Source organism: Aulonocara stuartgranti (assembly GCF_965226115.1).
Source record: "Aulonocara stuartgranti genome assembly, chromosome: 10".
Classification (NCBI taxonomy): domain Eukaryota; kingdom Metazoa; phylum Chordata; class Actinopteri; order Cichliformes; family Cichlidae; genus Aulonocara; species Aulonocara stuartgranti.
The window spans coordinates 1229777-1253249 of record NC_138946.1 but is presented as its reverse complement, the minus strand read 5'-3'; the positions used below and the strand labels follow the sequence as shown (position 1 = coordinate 1253249).

The window sequence follows — 23473 nt, the reverse complement described above, 5'->3', positions numbered from 1 at the left end:
GAACTGGGATTTCGAATACATGAGGAGTCTTGGGAACGGGCTATAACGAGGATACGATCTTCCACCTCCTGTGCTCGTCTTGGACTTATTCAATTTAAGGTCATACACAGGGTGCATTTCTCTAAGTCTAGACTTTCTGAATTGTATCCAGAAGTGGAAAATAAATGTGATAAATGCCATGGTTCTCCTTGTCACCTTAGCCACATGTTTTTTCTGTGTCCTGAGCTACAAGGTTTCTGGACAAGGTATTTTGCTATTATGTCAACTGTTCTTGGGGTAACTCTTCATCCTTGTCCTCTGATTGCTGTGTTTGGGATTCCTGCTCGCTCACTTACACTTGATTCCACACAAAGGGATATTATAGCCTTCACATCCCTATTAGCGAGACGTCTAATATTGTTGCATTGGAAGTCTGCTAAGTATCCTACTATTTCCCGGTGGCTTAAAGATGTCATGTTTTTTTTAAAACTTGAAAAAATTAAATATACGTTGAGAGGTTGCACAGCCAAATTTTTTCACAAGTGGCAACCCTTTATCTCTTATTTTGCTAGTCTAGAGGTATTGCCTGTTTAAATCTACTTTTGTTACTGTTATATTCCTCTAATATGTTTGATGGTTGTGTTGATCTGTGTGGGACTGGGGGGGGGGCGTTGTGTTTTGTTTTTTTGTTTTTTTTGTTGTTTTTTTCATATATATATGTATGTTAATTTACTTAGGAAAATTAAGAAAGGTTGATTGTATTTCGGTAACTGCAAGTACTGTTTTCTTTTTTCAATAAAAATATTTTCAAAAAAAAAAAAAAAAAGAAACTGAAAAGCACTGAACAAATAAAACATATTTACTATTTTATTGACAATATCAAAACTTAAATTAAATATTTAAACTGCGAAAACGTAACATTTTAATAAAGCTATGAGCTCAGTTTAAATGTAATGGTCTGTTTCCATGTTTCCACTCTAACATCAGTCTGGTCTGATGGAGGGTTCCAGCTGCTCAGCAGCGTGACCGCATTGGTAGTGTCACAGGTAGCAGCGTTAACATGGCGGCTGTGGGTGTGGCTTCCCGTCAGCTGTTACCTGTTTTGTTTGTGGTAGCTTTGTTTACATATGTTTTCTTCAAAAATGTCCTAAACTCTTCAGCTTTAGGACTTCCAATCGCTCCTAAATATCTGAGCCACTGTTGAAGAGGATCCCAACTGGCCCCAGGATGTCAGGAATCTCGTGTGGACAGCTGAGGTGTAGTTTGACTGTAATACCTGCGTACCTGACACAAACAGTATGATAGCTGAACAAACTCTAAAAATAATGCTGACGGTAACAGAAGCTGAAAATAAAGATTGAAAACAGTAAAAGCACAAATGCTGAAACACCGGGAACAGAAAGAAACTAAATCTAATGAAAAAAGTGCTAAACTATCGTTCCTGGGACATTTAACCTCCTGGGACCTGGCGTCCACATACGTGAACATCACATTCTGGGACGTCTAGACCAAACTACAAGGGCCTGATGTCCACTTACGAGGACGTTATGCTGCCACTGTCCTATCAAAATTTGAAACAAATGTCCTCATATGTTGATCTCATTTTTCTCAAAAACAAAAATTAGGTAAAAAAATCTTTAATTCTTTGTTTGTACATTCATCTGGTCCCAATCAGCCCAAATTAAAAATGCCATGAAAGAGTTCGGGTCTTACGAGGTTAACACACTTTTCATGAGCACATTAACTTCGACCCGTGGACTTCATGAACTCTGGGTTTGCTGCTTCCTGGCTCTGCTGGTCCTACTAAACTGGTTTATTTTAGGATTTTTCAGGAAGCTGACTGAGGCTCATTTCACTGTCAAATCACAGCAACACCTGCTGAGCGTCATCCAGTGTGAACCTCATTTATTCTCCGTCTACCTGCTGATGATTAACTCGCCTTCGGCTCGTTTACATTTCATATTTTCATACCTACGTCTGCTGCAGGAGGCGGTGCCCAGTGAAAGGGTTCATCGTCATGGTGATAATAATCTGTCCCACGTCTCTGCAGAGTCACTGACTCACGTCAAAGGTGGACATATTTACTGTGACATCATCAGGCTGACTTGGAGTCGCTCAGCGAGCCATCAGTCAGGAGGTAAACCACCTCGCCAACAGACTTTACAGATAAACGCTGATGATGTTCAGCTCGCAGCTGGGATGAAGGTCAGAACATCTGCGGACGAGGTTCTCTGCTTGGAAACATTTCACTGCTCCTTCTTAGTGTCCCTTCGACTCTATAAGGACACTAACAAGCCACATGAGGATGTACAGCAGGAGGTTTAGGTAGTTTGAAGTGTCAAAACCTCCTCAGTAACCATGTGATCCTCCTCAAGTAGTGCTTGAATCACAACAGGGACAAAGAGGACGTATAACTGCACTGCCACAACCATCTCAAGTGCCAAAAGAACCTACCAACTGGTCCTTTAAGGCCATCCTAGGCCTACTAGGACTTTATAAGTACACAAGAAAGACCCCCAATGATATCAATGACCTTGACAAACCCACAGAGGGGTAACGAGAGCACATATAAGCACTCTCAGAACTTCACATACCAACCTAATGTAAGTGATCACCACATTTTTGTCCCAGAACCTCAATGGTGGCACCAAAACCTCTTCCAGCAAAGACAAATGACATATGTAGGCACTCCAACAACCTCAGGTACCAACGAAACCTGATAGACCTGATCTCTGAATCCTTCTTTGAACACTAAGAAGCACCTCAAGCAGTCCTGGACCTGAATGAGGGTATCAAACCTTAAGAACCTTGTAATTCTTCCCAAGAAGTCCAAAGAGCACCTCTGAGCACTGCTATGGCCACCTCAAAGCTCAGAGGTCCGGAAATCCTCGTCTGTGATCACTGAGAGCTACACGGGGACAGTCGCAGCACTTTGGGAAGATTACAGAATCGACTGGTTCACCCAGCTAAGAGCTCATGGGGTGGGTTTTTAGATCAGCAGCGCCCCCTGCTGTCAAAAACTCAAACACTATTGATGGTGCAGCAGCACTTCAGCAGTTTTCTTGGCTGCTGAGCAGATCATATCAGAGCCTTAACTAACTAATATTTTAATTATTGCATAGATGATTAGTTCATCTTGCAGTGAAACACGTCTGCTATGAACCTGAAGACGATCTGTTTCCTCTACAACGAATAAAAATCTGAAGAAGAAACAGTGAAAAGAATGAAAAAGATTCAGTGGGAGAAACGTTTCATCATCATCAGGTGACGTCTTCAGTCTCAGCTGACTGCAGGTTTCCAACCTTACAAACAGGACATTTGCATAATGACTGAAAATAGCCCACTGAAGGAACGAAGGGCTGTGAGGTCACTTATGATAATTAATATGCACATTGGCATGACGATTGATCAACAACACTGATCGAAACACAAAGGCACCAACGACTTTGTTCAAACCCTTTGAACCGCAAAGGATTGTGGGAAAACTAAAGCTTATGACTGAACCATCGAGTCAAATGAATTTCAGATTCATGTTTTATGTAATGTAACTCAATGTAATGTAACTCACTGTAATTTAACTCACTGTAATGTAGCTCACTGTAATGTAGCTCACTGTAATGTAACTCAATGTAATGTAACTCAATGTAATGTAGCTCACTGTAATGTAACTCACTGTAATGTAACTCAATGTAATGTAACTCAATGTAATGTAGCTCACTGTAATGTAGCTCACTGTAATGTAACTCAATGTAATGTAACTCAATGTAATGTAACTCACTGTAATTTAACTCACTGTAATGTAGCTCACTGTAATGTAGCTCACTGTAATGTAACTCAATGTAATGTAGCTCACTGTAATGTAACTCACTGTAATGTAACTCAATGTAATGTAACTCAATGTAATGTAGCTCACTGTAATGTAACTCACTGTAATGTAACTCAATGTAATGTAGCTCACTGTAATGTAACTCACTGTAATGTAACTCAATGTAATGTAGCTCACTGTAATGTAGCTCACTGTAATGTAACTCACTGTAATGTAACTCAATGTAATGTAGCTCACTGTAATGTAACTCAATGTAATGTAACTCAATGTAATGTAGCTCACTGTAATGTAGCTCACTGTAATGTAACTCACTGTAATGTAACTCAATGTAATGTAACTCAATGTAATGTAGCTCACTGTAATGTAACTCAATGTAATGTAACTCACCAAATGTCGCATTAACAGCTTTTCTGATATTTCTGATGATTTTTCTCCCACTTTTTTAAAAAGCATGTCCTAACCAGTCTATATAAATTATTTATTTTCATTTTACTTAAATTATATGTTATTGTTAAGTTAAAATATGTTTTTCTAATAAAGTCTATGTAATTGTCTCTATTATTGTCTGTACAGAATACTAATGTGTTACTTGATGGCATAACATTTAAGTTAAGTTAATTAGGATCGATATACTTCGTATATCCACAAGGCGGCAGTAATGCAAAAACAGTTGTAACTAGAAGAAGTTGCATTTCCTGTGAAAATGCAGTGTGAATGCCGTGTAGTGTAATCTGAAAATAGCAGAAGAAGAACTACCTGCTGGAAACTGAACTGTTTGCTGAAAACTGCTGTATTTGAAGGGGCACACTAAGCAGTGTCAATAACGCAGAGTGCATGCAAGCAGGAAAGATGCGCCGCAAATGTCACATGTAGGATTCGAACCTTTGCCACCAGACCTCATCGTGGCTGCTCAACCCACTGAGCAACGCCTGCTCTGGTCTCAAGCAAAGATATGATGAGAGAAAAAATATTCACTGTGCAGAAGAAGCTGAATTGTGCTGACAAGAGCAGAAGAGGATGAAAATTGTGCTAAGAAAAGGTGAATCAGCAGACTTTCTGCTGAAAAGAGGAAAAGAAGCTGAAGTTTGTGCTAAAAACAGCTTAAGAAGCTGGAATTTGTGCTGAAAAGTAGTGAAAAAGCTGAAATTTGTGTGGAAAAGAGTTTAAACAGTTGAAGTGTTAACTGAAGAAAATGTTGGCGTAAGCGGGACTTGAACCCGGACCTCCTGGTCTGAGAGCGGCTGCTCATCTCACTGAGCTAAAACAGCCCAGCGAGCTAAACTGGTGATCACGTCACACAAGCAGGAGTGAATTTTGTTCACTCAAATAAATAAAATAAATTTCTCCTCAAAATGCAACACTTGCACCTGCAAACTTTTTTTTACGTGCGCTCAATTTTTTTTTTGAGCGCACGTAAAAAAAAGGGTGCTTTGATTCATTTTTGGGGGTGCTGAAGCTGAAGCACCCCCAAAGATTTCTTACTTTTTTGACAAGATTTGCTGTTTGTGGGACACACTACTAAAAATATAAAAAGCATACAGTGCGTAATTGAGACGGAACACTTTAACAACAAAAGTATAGACCCCCTCCCCCCCAAAGTCTTAAGTCAAATGACTTAAAGATTTTTGCTTTAAACGAACACAATGTAATTTCATGGAACCTGTTGACAAACTAATTTTAATTAAAGTCAACGTTTCATTTTTTGAGTGTAGTTATTTTTTAAAAACACGATTTACAACCTGAACAGGTGATAAAGCGACAGATCTTTCAGCCCAATTCTACTTTTTCTACATAATCTATCATATAAAATGTAATCAAATGGAAAAGTCTCTTTTTAAAACTTGTTTTATTAGTTTTAATCTTTTAACTTTATGCATCAAGCAAAAATTTAATTATATGCAACATTCTCTGACTGGAAGAAATTAGTTTAACATTTAAACCTATTTTCTGCACATTCCAGCTCATAAAATAAAATATGTTTTGTGTTTACACTCAGTCTTTCAAATCGATGCAAGTAAAACACAGCAGAAAATAAATAAAATCAAAGACTCAGCGGGCCTGTTGCTCTGTTTTCACCTGTAAAGCAGGCGGAGGTGTGCTCTGGTGCAGGTGAGCTGCAGCGGTCATGTCAGTGGGAGGATCCGGGAGTTTCTCTGTGTCACATTCCCGTGGCAGCGCACTCGGTGCTCGCTCGGAGGTTTAGGGTTTTTTCGCTGTAAAAAGAAGTTTTCTTCCCACGCGGCGATCAGCGGACGCTAATGTTTTTGTCACTTTTTATGGAATCAAACTCAAAGTAATGTGATTACTTCCACGCTTTAAACGCTGCACGCTCATACTCTCTCTGCACTCGATATATTATTCTTCTGTTTGGATCAAAGCATGAATAAATGAATAAAGTCATCTTTGTGTTTCAGATACAAAATAAAACCAGCTTTCACTTTGCCAAAATACAGAAATGTCTCATATTAAACTTTGGGTACATGAACACGTCACATCCATCCACCCGTCACACCAACAACACCGACCTCTGCTGTAGGTTAGAGATGCAGCGCTGTGATGCCCCACCCACTCTTATCTCACCAAAGGTTAAAACAACACAACAATGTATGAATTCATACGTTCAAAACCCATAAATACGCGTTATCTAAAGCTGTGGCCACACCGCTATCAAACAATATGCTTGGTTGGTCTAAAATACGGAACAGCAAACAAACAGAGTTTAAACTGGAGGCGTCGTCTCACTGCAGGCAGGCTTCAAACTTCAGTAAAGTCTTTAATCCTCTTTGGTTTTCTCATGGAAAGAAAGAGCGCTGCAGAGAAAGAGGAGAATATGTCAGAGACAGACGTGGTCTTCATTCCCAAACTGAAGCCAGTGTTTGAAGCTAAAACCTGCAATTCCTCTGACGTCCAGCAGAGGCAGCAGTGAGTCAGTCCCACAGACTGTTAAAGCTTTACAGCAGAATGAAACATGTTTACAGCCTGATACGCAAACTGTTTGGTCTCTGCAGATCATTTCTACCTTCCTAACAGCTTTTTAAATTGTATTAAGGAATAAAGTCTGCATTACTAGGGGCGTGGCCTATGTAACTGACAGGTGGATGGTGACACAGGTGGGTGTAGCTGCTAGCTGTCTGCTAGCTTCACCTGAACTGGACCTCTGGACCTTGTTTGTGCTGTTGGAGCCTTTTAGAGCATTTTTAATGACATCACCTGACCAATAACATGGCTGCTCTGAGGTTACTGTAATAGGTTACTGTTGGTTTAAAATGGAGCACTGTAACAAAAAATAATTTCCCCCAGGGATCAATAAAGTATTCTGATTCTGATTCTGATTCTGATAACAGACCATCCAACAAGTCTGACTAAGAGCTTTGGTCAGATTCCACAGTTTTCTCTGGATGGTGCTGATTAGCAGGTATCTGTGTGATGCTTTATCTGAATCATTAACTTGTCCTACAAACAAACTGGTTTTAGTGATTTTTAGTTTAAAAAAAACAAATATGGAATAAAGTTTTGTACCAAAGCATAAACCTGGCATCTTCACCCAGTCCGATAAAGGAAATGCTGGTTTCAATTATGGATTAATTACCTTTGAAACTGAGCTTGAGTGAAGGCTCCTCCTCCAGCAGGGAGTCTGAGTCGGGCCACAATTGGTTAACCAAGATTTTAGCGTTTTCAAAATGATCAAAATAGAAGTTGGGTGTGACTGTGGGTCTGTCTGGTTCACAGAATTTCAGGTTCTCTCTCAGTTGGTCAGAATCAAACTTCAGTACCTGAAAAAGAAAAGAGAGAGTGAACAATAAAGCTTAGTGACTACAAAGATTAGTTAAGAGCTTAACTGTCAGACACACATCAGCCTGTGAGTTTGTTCTATCCATCCATCTTCTTCCGCTTATCTGAGGCCGCGTTATGGAGGCCGCAGCCACCTCCTCCAGTGTTCCCGGGCCAGCCAAGAGATATAATCTCTCCAGTGTGTCCTGGGTCTGTCCTGGGACCCCCTCCCAGCGGAACATGCCCAGAACACCTCACCCAGTAGGGCACCCAGGAGGCTTCCTTGTTACATGGCCAAACCAGCTTAACTGGCTCCTTTCGATGTAGAGGAGTAATGGCTGTACTTTGAGCCCCTCACAAATGGTCAAACTCCTCATCTACCAATGCCCCTACAGTCAGAGGACACCCTTCAGTCCCTCTTCTTGAAGATGGTAACCACCATCCCAGTCTGCCAGTCCAGAGGTACTGCCCCTCTCCACACAACATTGTAGAGGCATATCAACCAAGACAGCCCTGCAAGATCCAGATCCTTCAGAAACTCAGGGCGAACTTCATTCACACCAAGGGCCCCGCCACCAAGGAGTTGTTTAGCTGCCTCAGTGACCTCACTCTGGTGATGGACTAGTCACTCCCCAGGTCTCCAGACTCTGCTTGCTTTATGGAAGACTGGGATTAAGGAGGTCCTTGATGTATTCCTTCCAACCCAACAATATCCTCAGTCAAATCAGCTGCACTACGCTGTCCTGCATCTGGTTTGGGGGTTACCACCACGACAGGCACCAACGACCTTGCAGCCGCAGCTCAGTGCAGCAGTTGAAGATCTCGCCTCTGTCAGGTGTTCCCAGCGAACCCTCATTTTACGTTCAGGTGCACCAGGTCTGTCCACCATCGTCCCCTGCCACCTGATCCAATTCTGCCTCCAGGTGGTGATCAGTTAAAAGCTCACCATCTTTCTTCACCCAAATGTCCAGAACATACGGCCACAGATCTGATGATACAATTACAAAATTGATCATCGACCTGTGGTATGGGGTGTCCTAGTGCCATGTGCAGTTACAGACACCCTGGTTCACACAGGAGTCCAGCTCTGGTTCAGATCTGGAAGACCCTTCCTCCCAATCATGCCCTTCCAGGTCTCAGTGTTGTTGCCCGCATTAGTGTTGAATTCTCCCAGTAAGACGACAGCCCCCAGGTGGAGCACGCTGGCAGGTTACTCTGAACTGCTGTTTGGCGCACAGGCACAGATGACAGTCAGGACCTATTCCCTGACCTGAAGGTGCAGGGAACATATCCTCTTGTCCACCTGGGAAAACTAGGGGATACTAAGATATCCACCCCAGCTGAGACAAAGTCCGGCCTGTCTCCGGAACCAGTCACCAGTCACCTGGAGGAGTCTCAGTAGCTGGGATCAGTTTGCCAGTGTGTGCTGGCCACTGCCCAGCACTCCGACAATAAAGCCTCTGGGATCACTGGGACTAGCAAACCCCTCCACAACAATAAATCTGCAATTCACAGAGGAGGTTAGTTTGTTGTTGTGGGGCGATCGTGGCTCAAGAGTTGGGAGTTCGTCTTGTAATCGGAAGGTTGCCGGTTCGAGCCCCGGCTCCGACAGTCTCGGTCGTTGTGTCCTTGGGCAAGACACTTCACCCGTTGCCTACTGGTGGTGGTCGGAGGGCCCGGTGGCGCCAGTGTCAGTGCGCCCCAGGGCAGCTGTGGCTACAATGTAGCTGCCATCACCTGTGTGTGACTGGCTGTGTAAAGTGCTATACAGATACAGGCCATTTGATTTTTACATTTAATTGTTATTTACAGCCAGATTATACCATAACCACCTGTCCGTTCTCCACATGCAGGGCGATGGCAACATTATCCCAAAGATAAAACTCAGGCTGTCCAAACAGCTCCAGAGAGTCCATCTGACTTGCATCAGGTCTGTGGATCAGCTCGTACCTGAGAGGAAGGCCAAAGACAAACAGTATCAGTGTGGCAGTATTATCTGACTCCACGTAAAGCAGACAGTAAAAGTCTTAAATATACTTAAATATATACATAAAATTATTGGAAAAGATCAGCTGACTGGATGTCAGGAGGAAACTTTTTAAAATTTGGTAATTGTCATTGCAGGGACTCCTCCACCATAGTTATAGTGGCAGCACGCTCATGATATTTGAGGGCTGCAATGTAGATTGAATGTATTTGCCTTCAGATTGAGCTCCATCACAAAGGTCTGGTGCACATTACTGAGGATGCCCCCAACCCCATCCTCCACCTTCCCATCACTTGTGAATGAGGCACATGATTTCTCTGACTCAGGGCAGTGACTCTAACTAACACATTTTTACTTTTGTGAAACCCGCTGAATTAAAACTGAAAGCGTGCACTTCAGTCACATCTTGATTGTTGGAATTAAAATGACGCACGCAAAACTACAAATGGTGTCATGGTCCAAAAAGCTCTGCACCGACCTGGATGCCTCAGATCAGATGTACGACAACTAAGCTGATCACTGACCTGAACACAGCGTGTCCTGGTACAAGTGCATTCTGGAGCAACCTTATCCTGTAACAGGATGTTAAGGGTGAAAAACCAACACCACTCTGGTTTAGATCAGGCTGTTCCTGTCTCCTACATCCAAGTGTTCCTACCATCCCAGAGTCTCCAAGAAGCCCAGGTGTTCTTCCCTGCTGCTCAGCATGAGCACAGACAATAACTTGTTGACCCTCTTCCTTTGTCTGTGAGCGTTTATCGCTGTTTCTCACCTGTGTGTCTCACACATGGCCTCCGACCTCCAGATGAAGCGTCCGTCTCTGTACGCGCAGACAGCGTTCGGGTCATTACCAGGAAGTAATGGAAACTCTGAGAAGAGCTCGCGATTGGCTGGGCTGTGGACCAACACAGAGTACTGCACTTTCTTTTTGAACAGGCAGGTCCTGAACACTCTCATGATGGGCGGAGCTCCAAAGCAAAATTGGACACAACAGAAGGTCTTTCAGTGGGAGACTCACACCTGTCACACACCTGAGGTAATGTACATGATGTACTGATAACACACAGAGAAAAGCTGACAGATTGTTCCTGGTCACACGGTGTTTATTATTTTTAGTGTGTAGCTTTGACACAAACTCAGACTGTTGTGGATAAAGAGTTGTTGAGTTTTGAATAATGTTTGTATCTTCAGGAAGAAAAAATTCCCCCCTCTGTAAATGTAAACATACCTGCTGGCTGTAGGCGCTCAGCACGTCCTGCAGGGGGAAGGTGAAGCGGTACGATCCATACCTGGACTTCTCACTGAAGGCCGGAGAGGTGGCAAATCTCCACAGGAAGCTCTGCTGCTTCACAGCCTGCTCCTTCGTCCGGTTTGGGTAGGTCTTCTCCAGGAGCCTCGTCTCGGCCGCCTGGATCTCCTCGGGCCCCACAGCCAGACTCCACCACACCAGGGGCCATTTGTGTGGATCCCTGAAGCCTCTGTGAGGATCCTTGAAGCCGCCGTCTGTCCTGATCCAACATAAAGCCCCTCGCTCTGTGTCGTGTTTCAGGTGAGACACGTGAAACTCGGGTCGGGGGTATTCAGGGACGTTTTCTTTTAGGAGATACGGGTTCTTCAAGTCATGAGCGAGCTTCTTCAGCTCATTCAGCCACAGATGCTTACAGTTTATGAAGTGTTGTATATATCCTCTCCTGTTTCTTTGTGTCTGCATGATCAGGTGGAGGCTGATGCTTCCTGTCAGGAGTGTGAGTGATCTCTGATCACCAGGCTTATATTCAGACCACGCCCCCACAGTCCAGGACATGCAAATGGGACAAAGCCTGAGCGCCCTCACACAGGAAATAGTCTAAACATCAGCTTCCATATTTCAGCACCAGCACTGATAAACATCACAGGGAAAGAAAGAAGAAACACTTCCCCTGCAAAACCACCAAACTCCTGTCATCTACCTCTATTTCACTGTTTCCACTTCTGTTACAGGTTCAAGTGTTAATGAAGTTAAACCCGACTGCAGCTCAGACAGCAGGCTAATGAAACTCATTAGTAATTCATTTAGCAGATTACATAGACACATAGAGTTTAGCAGATGTTTGCTTGTTAAACACCTGCAGACAGCAGCAGGATCCATGTGAGCGTCTGCAAAGTAACGTCTCTCAGTAGCTGCATCGGACAATACTGTGATATTGAAAGGTTAAATATACAGTAATATACATATGATAACATTCGCCTGTTTCTGGAACATAGCTCAACAAAGTTCGATCTCAAAATTTAATCTTAAATTATTATTTTTCCAACATTTTTGATCTCTCATATGTCACAACCCGTGACAAGCAAGTGGGCGACCACACACAGGCTTTTAAAGGCTGTGAGATATTTTTAATGACGATAAGGTGAAGAAACTTAAACACAATTGAAATGATATAACAGCCATAACTGAAGCCTCAAATGAATCTGATGGGTGCCAGACGGAGAGAGCCAGAGACCCCGCTGGTTCAGTCCAGGTGCATACACTGGGACTGGCCTTCTCAGGTGTGCTGCATCTATAATTGGGTCAGCTCCACCTACCTGCAAGAAACAGGTAACAGAAAAAGCGAAACACAAGGCCAGCCCACTGGCCGTCAGGGCTGAAAAACACATTTAAACTCTGTTAAAGACGAGATGGGCACAAACTGTCCTCAGTGGTCTCCTGCAGCCACCTTTGACCTTTTGTTCGATGTGTTTTTGGAACAGGAACTATTGATGAGGACTTCCTGCTCGTGGATGTTGTGTGTAATCTAGAGAGATGTGGAACACAGGCTGAGGTCAGATGCTTTGGATTTACATATGTTTTACTTTCATTTCATCATCCCCCTGAAAAAGCTCTCTGAGTTTCTTTCGCGTCTCATTCAGCGTTCATCGCTCGTACGTATCAGTTCTGTCGCTTGTGAGCAAAAATAAACAAATGTAAGTCTGTTAGTAGCAACCGACCCGGAAACTTAAAGATCCCTTTGTTTGCAAACGCTTTAGACTGCGATGACCGAGAACAGTGAGAGTTTGTCTCCATGCTGTTCATCAACCTTCATACAGGTTTGAAGATCACAGCCGTGTCACTGCACAGAGATTCCTGCAGATTCTCTGAATCCTTTGATGATAATATTACTGTAGATGATTCACAGTTTCACACCAAGAAGAATTGTTCCACATTTTCCAGACACAGTTTTTTGAAGATTAGCGAACCTCTGCCTCTTTTATACCCAATCACGTTGCCATGGTTACGCTCCTCCAGCTCTTCCTTTTGTGCCGTTTACCTTTTCATCCATTTATCCACAACATGATTACAAATAGCAAATCATACAATAAGTGGAGCTTATTGTATGATTTTTACAGTCTGTCATAGAAACTATAAGATTAAAATCTGGACAGAAAAAAGAATACAGATGATTACAATCAGAATAATCAATAAATGCTCAATCCATTTATTGATTATTCCTCATCACACATGACAGCAAACCAAACATCTTCAAGTTTTTAACTGTCATTCAGAATAATGTGGAGGTCTGAGTTGAGAAACAGCCACCTGTCAGTATTTAGTCATTTATTTTTTGATCTGATAATTTCCTGATCAATAAACAGTGCAAATATTAGTGTCTGATGTGATGTGACTACAGCCAGGAAAACCACCGAACTCCAGAGCTGCTGCACCGTCAGTGCTGTTTGGGTTTTCGACAGCAGGGGGCGCAGCTGGGCTCATAAGAGCATCCTGTGATTGTCCTGGTGTAGGTCTGAGTGAGCACAGAGGAGGATGACTCTGAGTTTGTTCACTTTGTTCCTGTTCTCCTTCAATGATGTCACTTCCTTTACTGGCACACGCTCTAAAAACTGTAACTTTAACATTTATTTCTTAAATCCAGCTTCACAGAAAGTTCTGTGGCAGTATTTTAGAGCACGGCTCCATGCTGCACATTAGCCTTCATAAATGTGTGTTTTACACTTTAATGTAACAGAGTAAGGCGCAGGTTCTTTATAGAGTCACTCTTTTAAAAGCCCATCCTGATGTTCTTAAAGGCTTGAGCTGAACGATTCAGATGCATTCATAAGGTCTACATTTTTGTCATGCTCTCCAGGATCTCTGGGATGTTGTTTCTTGTTGTTTTGCTGTTTCTCACCAGGGCGGAGTCAGGCTCCGGTCCAGGGCCGTGCAGAGAGGTTTAAAGGGGCGGGTGCTCAAAGTTAAAAAGGGGCACATTGAACCAGGCTGAATAACAACAACACACATTCATCAAGAATCTAATATGGGAAGGGCAGGGCTGTGCTGATCTGAGACTGTAGACATTAAAAAGTCCACAGGAGAGATGGTAGCTGATTAAACAAGTGTCATGAGATAATAACAAAATGCAAAGATTGGTGACAGCGCTTGGAACCATAAGGACACAAAAAACTGTGAGAAATAATTTAGGCTCTGCCTGTGAATCACTCTTTGCTTCTCTTCTTCCTTCCTTCCCATCATTTCATATATCACTCTGCACTTGCTGTCTATCTGAGAACAAGGCACAACTTGCTATTGCAATAAACTATAATCTAATTATCCACACCTAACAACTCCAGCACTTAATCTAAAATAAAATGATGACAGAAAAATGTTATAGCACTGCCTTTAGTAGCCTCACACAGCTCCTGCTGTTTCCTCCTCATGTCCTTACCAGCCATGTCTGCACAATGTTGACAATGCACGCACACACAGTGACACTTTAGACCTTCTTCAGAATACTGTATATACTATGGGCATCCTTACATTATTATTTATTACTAGAGCTACAATAATAAAGCAAAGAGGAGGGGGAAGTAATAAATATGAAATAATGTATTTATGATGATTCCATTTGTTTCACTATCCACTCTGTGCAGGGCAAAGCTTATTACATGTTTAAACTGTAGAGATACAATCATTTTACTGCTGTAAAATCCAACTTTTGTCTTATTTAAAATATAAATCTAATATAATCTGCTTCTTAATGTATGTTCTTTAAAATACAGCGTGTGTTTTTTAATATATTATAATTATAATAATGCATAATTATGGGGACATGCATATTAGATCGTTTTTAGTGAAATATAATCCCTCCAGAAAGGCAGGAAAAGCCCGGAAACTTACTTTAAAACTAAATATGTTCCCTAAAACGGTGACAGAGCTACAGACCCATGACAGCCTTACACAGGTAGCCAGCAGCTGTGACCAGCACTGCTTGTGCAGTTAATAAAAGGACAGGTAATGTTTGTCACGCTGTTGCACACACAGCGCGCTCGTTTGTTTCAGTTCGTCAGTTGCAACAAGACAACTTACCAACGTGTACGTAATAAGCTAATACTCCTGTGTGCTACACACTACAGTGTACGCTGTACACCTACTTACTGGTTTTGTCGCATCAGTCTGTGTGTCTGAGTTAACTTGTGTTTCTCCTACAGCTCCGGACCGCTAAAAATGCGCGTGCTCTTTGTGAGCTCGTTCCCGGCTCGTAACCAGCGCGTTCTGCCGTCAAGGGCGATCATTGGTTAAATGTGATCATGTGACTGATGCAAGCCAGATCCTTTTATTTAGCAAAACTGTGATTAATAGTTAAATATTATTGTTGAGGGGCACAGACAGGACTCCGCACGCACACATTAAAAACAAATTTTTTAAAAAAGTTGCCTCAACAAAAGGGCACTTTGGGCACCCATCAGGAAAGGGGCGGGTGCTCAAGCCCCTCTAGCCCCCCCCCTCTGCACGTGCCTGCTCCGGTCCCCACCTCTGTCCTTGTCTGTACAGCTCTACTCAACTCCCTCTCATCACGGACTATAACTCCTGCACCACTCAAGGCCCCAGTGGGGTTTGCTTCTTTGCTGGATCGTTGTGCTAACCTGTGTCAGTGTAGCCCTGGCTCGCTGAGTGATCTCGTATCTCCTAGTGCTCCTCTCTAACGTATATCTCCTCTCCTTGTACAGACTTCCCTGGACCTTCGCCTGTTACCCCGCCCTGTGGGCCTCGTGTGGATGTGGGTGAGGTCTTTGTGGACTGGACTTGGAATGACTGAGCTGCTTATGTGAGCAGAGTACTTACTGGCTGACAGTGTGTGTGAGGAAAGATGGATGATACAAGCACCACCTAACAGTTATTATTACACATTCCTGGATGTTCAGTTTGAAAAGGATGAAAAAGTGTTCTGAGCAAATTTTCCATCATCAACTTAGCTGAAACTGAAACCTAAACTATGCTGTTAAACATTTAATTTTAAAGATATCTTTACACAAACCAATTCAAAACTTTTATATTGATTGATGTATTCATGGATAGACTGTCCTGTCCACCAGGGAGCGCTGCTGTACCACCTCCCACGTCCTTAGCACACGCACACATTTATACAGACAGCATGGATCCGTTAGCAGATGCACAGAGCCCAGAGAGTCCTCAGCTCCATCAGGTCCTGCTGTAGTTCTCAGCTGAGAGAGCGCAGACACGGACATGTTAGAGGTGACAGTGTGAGATGAGACTCCATCCATCTACAGATGTACTCATCAGTTTATGAATCCTGACAGAATTTGTGATTTTTCTGCCTGGTCGTTGTGTCCTTGGGCAAGACACTTCACCTGCCGCCTGCTGGTGTTGGCCAGAGGGGCCGATGGTGCGATATGGCAGCCTCGCTTCAGTCAGTCTGCCCCAGGGCAGCTGTGGCTACACCTGTAGCTGCCTACACCCGTGTGTGAATGTGAGTGAATGAATAGTGGAAGTGTAAAGCACAGCCTAGAAAAGCGCTATATAAATGCAATCATTATTATTCCTCAGAGAACATGAATAATTATATACAACTTTTCTGTCTGTGTGAAGCTTCATTATCAAACTTTTGTGTTTGTGGTTCTTAATACGATGTATCGCCTCCTCTCATATTAATGGCAGCTTGTTATGGTATTTGTGTTCAGGGAACTTTATTGTCTCAGATGCTAAAGCTGCTGCCCATTGCTCTTGGTAAAACTTTGGCCTGTTCACATCTTTCTGGGTCTGTCTGGAGCTGCAGCTCTGAGATCTCCTCAGAGTGGCTGAATGATGCTGAGGTCAGGAGATGGAGAGGACCTCTGCAGAAGCTTCATTTTAGAAGAAGTTTCTCTGTGCTGTTGGCTTATTGTAAACGGGCAGTTTTGTGGCATCGGCGTAGTAACGACTTTCTTCTTAAGACTCGACCATGCAGCCTATTTTTTCCTTGTTGTGCATCTTGAATCAGCTGAAGTTGTTGAATCAGCTGGTGTTGAACGAATCTGTCATTTTTCACCTCTTAACTAGAGTTTGGACATTGATGATTAGCATCCTCAGTTCCCTGGATATCGTTTTATATCCTTTTGCTGTTTTTATAAAGTTCAACTATCTTGTCCTGCAGATCCTTTGATAATGCTTCTGTTTTTCCCATGGCTCAGAATAAAAGGTCAGTGCACCACTGGATGAAACATAGAATAGAATAAAATAGAATAGAATAAAGCTTTATTATCCTTTTACATGTACAATGAAATTATGGTTTCTCCACAACAACTGTGCCGGCATGAAATAAAAATGGTAAGAGAGCAGGAATAAATACAAAACAACAGAAAGGCAAACATTACAGGACAAAGTCCAAAGTGTTTGGAAGCGGTGCAAAAAACGACTTGATGAGGGTTACTCAGATCATGGCTGCGACTGATGAGGTGGATAGGTGGATGTGTCTTGGATGACCTGATTGAGGTCAGGTACAGACCAGAGGGCAGCGGGTCAAACAGGTGGTGGGCGGGGTCACCTGTGATGGTTCACAGACAGGAGGAGCTGGCGATGGCCTCCAGGGTTGGCAGTGATGTTTTGGGTGGTGACCCTCTGTGCAGCCTTGCTGTTCTCAGTCGAGGCCCCAGAGTACAGCAGGCAGGAGGAGAGCATGGTCTCCACTGAGGAGGGGAGAAGGTCAGCAGCAGCTCCTGGTCCAGGTTCTTCTTCCTCAGGACACGGAGGAGGTGCAGCTGCTGCTGGGCCTTCTTTACCAGGGTGATGGTGGTGTGGGTCCAGGTGAGATCAGCAGAGATGTGGGTGTGTAGAAACCTGAAGGTGGAGACAGATTCAACCTGTTCTCCATTTATACTGCCGGGGAAGGGGGGGGGGGCTGTCTGTGCCTCCTGAAGTCCATGATGAGCTCTTTGGTTTGAAGGACGTTCAGCTTTTCAGGTTATTTTCTGAGCACCAGCAGGACAAGTTCTCTACCTCCACCCTGTTCTCTGTCTCAGCTCCATCAGGGACCAACCACGGTGGTGTCATCAGTGTGAAACATGCAGTGACCTATCTGGAGGCCAGAAACTCACTGACCTTTCACACACACATAATTACAAGCAAATAGATCCCAGGTGAGGATTGTTACCTTCACCTTTAGTAGTTGTGTAAACCTCCATGTGTCAGTGTTTGTGTATTTGTAATGACAACAGAAACGATTCCTTTAATTACTGATTCATTACCTTAGAAAACAAGGCTGAGTGAAGGCTCCTTCCCCAGCGGGAAGCCTGCGTCAGGCCACAAATGTCCAACCAGTGATTTAGCATTTTCAAAACTGTCATACTGGATTCCAGGTGCAGCACTCTGTTCAGGTTTCTCACAGTACGTGAGGTTTGCTCTCAGTCGATCACAGTCAAACTTCAGCACCTGAAAACGAAACCGAGCAGAGAAACAAGGTGAGAAACTTCAACACTTTGTTTAAATTTTTACCAAATTTATAGGCAACAGCTTCTTGTAAAATGCTTCAGGCGTCTCTATAGACGGAGGAGTAGGAGGGGCAGGTACCTGTCCATGATCCATGTGCAGGGCGATGGCGACATTATCCCAAACATAAAACTGCCGTTCAAAAGAATATAGACTGTCAGCTTCCATCTGGTTTTTGTCAGGTTCTTGGGTCAATTTCCAACTGAGAAGAAAGTCAGAGACACAACCAATCAGCTCACAGAGGACTTCAGACTGCTTCCCTGACAGAGCTCTCAGTGCCAGCATCAAATCTGATGCTCAGGTTGTCTCCATGACAGGAAGCAAAGCGACCAATGACAAATTAAAGGAAAAACCAACATGAATATCAGACACTGCACGGACTCGTTGTGTCCATCATCTTTGGCTTTGTTTGTGGTTTTTATAATATTACAGCAGATCTTCATCATCATCAGTGGTCGATCCCATCAACCTGGTCGATCACATTTATTTCAGTGGAGACTTTTAACACTTGCCTGTGTGTCTCGCACATGGCCTGTGACCTCCAGATGAAGTGTCCGTCTCTGTAAGTGAAGACGGCGTTCGGGTCATCATAAGCAAGCGAAGGATACTCTGAGAAGAGCTTCTCTCTGGCCGGGCTGTGGACCAGCACAGAGTACTGCACTTCCTGATTGTAGAGGGCGGTCTTGAACACCTTTATCATGGGCGGAGCTCCGGAGCAAAACTGGAGACAACAACAGGAATTTCAGTGTGAGAGACACACACAAAGGTCACTAACCTGACACACTGTACACCGTTTAACAATCACACAACAATATAATCCACCCACTGTTATCATCTTCAATGCCCTGTACCAACACAGAGCAGAGCAGCTATCTGAACGCTACCCCAACAGAGGTCGATTATCTTGTTAATAATTTCACCTCCTCACTACGTACGACTCTGGATACTGTAGCTCCTGTGAAAACTAAGGCCTCTAATCAGAAGTACCTGACTCCGTGGTATAATTCTCAAACACGTAGCCTAAAGCAGATGACTCGTAATCTGGAGAGGAAATGGCGTGTCATAAATTTAGAGGATCATCATTTAGCCTGGAGAAATAGTTTGCTGCTTTATAAGAAAGCCCTCCACAAAGTGGACTGAACCACTACAGATTAGAAGGGGGAAGAAAAAAAGTTGTCCAAAAGTAGTTCATACTCGAATTGCACAGAATGGAAACAAGTTAACGCACTAACTACACACTAACTACAAACTAACACACCCAAACTACACACTAACTACACCCAAACTACAAACTAACACACCCAAACTACACACTAACTACACCCTAACTACAAACTAACACACCCAAACTACACACTAACTACACCCAAACTACAAACTAACTACACACGAACACACCCAAACTACACACTAACACACCCAAACTACACACTAACGACACACTAACACACACTAACTACACACTAACTACAAACTAACTACACACTAACACACCCTAACTACACACTAACACACCCAAACTACAAACTAACACACCCAAACTACACACTAACTACACCCAAACTACAAACTAACACACCCAAACTACACACTAACTACACCCTAACTACAAACTAACTACACACGAACACACCCAAACTACACACTAACACACCCAAACTACACACTAACGACACACTAACACACACTAACTACACACTAACTACAAACTAACTACACACTAACACACCCTAACTACACACTAACACACCCTAACTACACACTAACACACCCAAACTACACACTAACTACACCCTAACTACAAACTAACTACACCCTAACTAAATACTAACACACCCTAACTACACACTAACACACCCAAACTACACACTAACACACCCAAACTACACACTAACTACACACTAACTACAAACTAACACACCCAAACTACACACTAACTACACCCTAACTACAAACTAACTACACCCTAACTAAATACTAACACACCCAAACTACACACTAACGACACACTAACACACACTAACTACACACTAACTACAAACTAACTACACACTAACACACCCTAACTACACACTAACTACACCCTAACTACAAACTAACTACACCCTAACTAAATACTAACACACCCAAACTACACACTAACGACACACTAACACACACTAACTACACACTAACTACAAACTAACTACACACTAACACACCCTAACTACACACTAACTACAAACTAACTACACACTAACACACACTAACTACACCCAAACTACACACTAACTACACCCTAACTACACACTAACACACCCTAACTACACACTAACTACAAACTAACTACACACTAACACACCCAAACTACAAACTAACTACACCCTAACTATACACTAACACACCCTAACTACAAACTAACTACAAACTAACTACACACTAACACACCCTAACTACAAACTAACTACACACTAACTACACACTAACACACCCAAACTACACACTAACACACCCTAACTACAAACTAACTACACACTAACTACACACTAACACACCCAAACTACACACTAACTACACCCTAACTACAAACTAACTACACCCTAACTATACACTAACACACCCTAACTACAAACTAACTACAAACTAACTACACACTAACACACCCTAACTACAAACTAACTACACACTAACTACACACTAACACACCCAAACTACACACTAACACACCCTAACTACAAACTAACTACACACTAACTACACACTAACACACCCAAATTACACACTAACTACACCCTAACACACCCAAACTACACACTAACACACCCTAACTACAAACTAACTACAAACTAACTACACCCTAACTACACACTCCACGCTAAACGTCACAAATCTCTCAAAGGTTTTGGGAGAGCGAGCGCTCTTCCTAAACAACCAAACCCACGTGCTACTATGTTTTTATTGGTTCACATGGTACATTTTTTCCACCATGCACTCACAGTACTCTAACTAGGCTCACAGTGTTAATGCTGTCTTATTTTAATAAACAACACTGTAATATACAAAACTAAGGTGGCAGGAGAACATTTTAGGGTGGCACGGCACCCCTCTCAACCCACCCCTGCTTCACCTTTCTGTATTTAATCATGAATTATGATTAACGGTCCACCTCACAATGAGGTGACTGTTGTTGTGACCCGCCACTATATCAATAAAAATGAATTGAATTGCACAAACACACTGGAGCTGGTTGGCAGATTACTCCTGGTCACATGACTTTCAAGGTTTTTAAGTGGCTGTTAGACCTTAAAGCCTTGAGGAGTTTAAGGTCTTAATTCAGGCCATCGTGTGTCTTTCAGTCTGAGCTGATGGATAAACTCAGTGTTTTAAAAATAAAAGTACTAATGAAATTATGTTTTCCTAACATGCAGAATCAATCAGTGAGCTACACATTGATTTAACCCCCCCACCCCCACCACCAGTACCTGCTGGCTGTAGGCGGTCACCACTTCGTGCAGGGGGAAGGTGAAGCGGTACGATCCAAACCTGGACTTCTCTGCGAAAGCCGGAGAGGTGGCAAACTTCCAGAGGAAGCTCTTCTGCTTGTTCCGGTCTGGGTCGATCTCGTCTAGGTAGCTCGGCTTCTTTTCAGCCTGCTTCTCCATCCGGTTTGGGTAGAACCTGTCCAGGAGCCTGGTCTCAGCTGACTGGATCTCCTGGGGGCCCACAGCCAGACTCCACCACACCAGGGACAGGCCGTCTGCATCCTTAAGGCCTCCGTGAGGATCCTTGAAACCTTCGTCCTTCCAGATCCTCAGTAACCCTCCTTGCTGTGTATCGTATTTCAGATTGGACACGTGAAACTCGGGTCGAGGGTATTCAGGGATGTTTGTTTTTAGAAGATACATGTTCCTCAAATGCTGATTGTGCATTCTCAAATCATGCAAACATAAATGATGTTTGTGAATAAAAATCGCATTCGATCCATTGTTCTTTCTCTGAGCCTCCATGTCCACGGTGCAAGATGATGGTGCTAATGAAAAATCTGTGATACAGAACAAACCAGCTGATCTCCCAGTGAGCCCTGCTACACTCTGCTCAGTAAGACTTCAGTCGACTCGTCAACCCAACGCGGAAGATTCCCAGGTGTGTTCATGCTCCACCCATATTTAGGAGGATATATCAGGTAGTGACTCATTCCCAGGTACTCTGCGGACGTTTGAGACATGTTTGCTCCTGCTGAAGGGGCGTCAGTTAAACAGAAATGTTTCCGTTCCTATTCAGGAGAAAAGAAACTGAAAACCTGAACATGACGTTTCAGGTCAGTTTCTTTCTTCTGAAAAGAAACTGAAAACCTGAACATGATGTTTATGAAGAAGCCCATTTATCGTCTCACAACATGAAACTTATGTAATCACCCCTGTAGCTGGGGTCAGGGGTCAGCTGCACCCACAGCACACGCTTCAGATCATCTGCTCTGGATGCTAGTCTGTTAGAGCTGTCAGAGCGTGAACCTGCGACGCACTTGAGCCCAGAATCATCCTGATCATATTTCAGCTCAACACTTCCTGTTTCCTGTTCAACACAGCAGACACTCCTGTACAGATGATTTCAAAGAAACTCTGATTTACACAAAATGTGATCATGTGTTTAGTCTCACGTCACTATATTCGTGTGATGTCCGTAGTTTATAAGTACAGTAAGTCTGGCCGACTTCCGGAGCAGCACATGGAATAGACGCGTTCCCTGACGCTCCTCCGTGCCAAACGGATTTTTGCGGTCTCCTAATTCATTTTTCTCTTCGCAAAAAAAGCCAACAATTGAAGCTTATACCGTATACAACAAAAGATGCCCAGAAAAGCTGGTAAACAGATTAACTCTTCATCACGAATTATGACTTCGGCCAACGCTGAACCCTACTGTTCGCACTGGCTTTTATGGGAGAAGATCTCCGACAAAATTCTCCGTCATATAAACAAAAGGTTTGACAATTTGGAGCATACTCTTCATGCAGTACAGGAATCCCAAAGAGACCTGCTGGAGAAAGTGAAATCCATGGAAGAGCAGGCTCTAGATCAGGAAAATCGCCGGTCCCGCTTGGAGAAAGTGGTCTCCAACTTGGAGAGCAGGAATAAAGCACTGACATTAAAAGTGGATGACTTGGAGGGTCGATCGCGCCGAAACAACATTATGATCATTGGCATCCCTGAGAAAGCAG

At 43.2% G+C, this 23473-nt stretch overlaps 2 protein-coding genes across 5 annotated transcripts; both read right to left on the bottom strand.

Annotated features, from left to right (window-relative positions):
- Positions 1-5640: 5640 nt before the first annotated feature.
- LOC309715283 (uncharacterized protein) lies at positions 5641-15138 on the bottom strand. Of its 2 annotated transcripts, none has more exons than XM_082548281.1 (4): positions 14953-15138; positions 9409-9526; positions 7395-7578; positions 5641-6615 (listed from the first exon to the last, which is right to left on the bottom strand). In XM_082548281.1, exons 1-4 carry the CDS (start codon positions 14964-14966, stop codon positions 6560-6562), a joined length of 372 nt encoding a protein of 123 aa, XP_082404407.1. In that variant the 5' UTR covers positions 14967-15138; the 3' UTR covers positions 5641-6559. The 2 variants fall into 2 exon arrangements, with proteins under 2 accessions (XP_082404407.1, XP_082404406.1); XM_082548280.1 differs by lacking the exon at positions 14953-15138 and adding an exon at positions 10336-10561.
- LOC309715239 (uncharacterized protein) lies at positions 11914-22530 on the bottom strand. Of its 3 annotated transcripts, none has more exons than XM_082548210.1 (5): positions 21741-22529; positions 18792-19000; positions 18361-18481; positions 18039-18222; positions 11914-12337 (listed from the first exon to the last, which is right to left on the bottom strand). In XM_082548210.1, exons 1-4 carry the CDS (start codon positions 22263-22265, stop codon positions 18040-18042), a joined length of 1038 nt encoding a protein of 345 aa, XP_082404336.1. In that variant the 5' UTR covers positions 22266-22529; the 3' UTR covers positions 11914-12337; position 18039. The 3 variants fall into 3 exon arrangements, with proteins under 3 accessions (XP_082404336.1, XP_082404335.1, XP_082404334.1); XM_082548209.1 differs by lacking the exon at positions 11914-12337 and adding an exon at positions 16911-17005 and having other exon boundaries at positions 21741-22530; XM_082548208.1 differs by lacking the exon at positions 11914-12337 and having other exon boundaries at positions 17033-18222; positions 21741-22528.
- Positions 22531-23473: the final 943 nt, after the last annotated feature.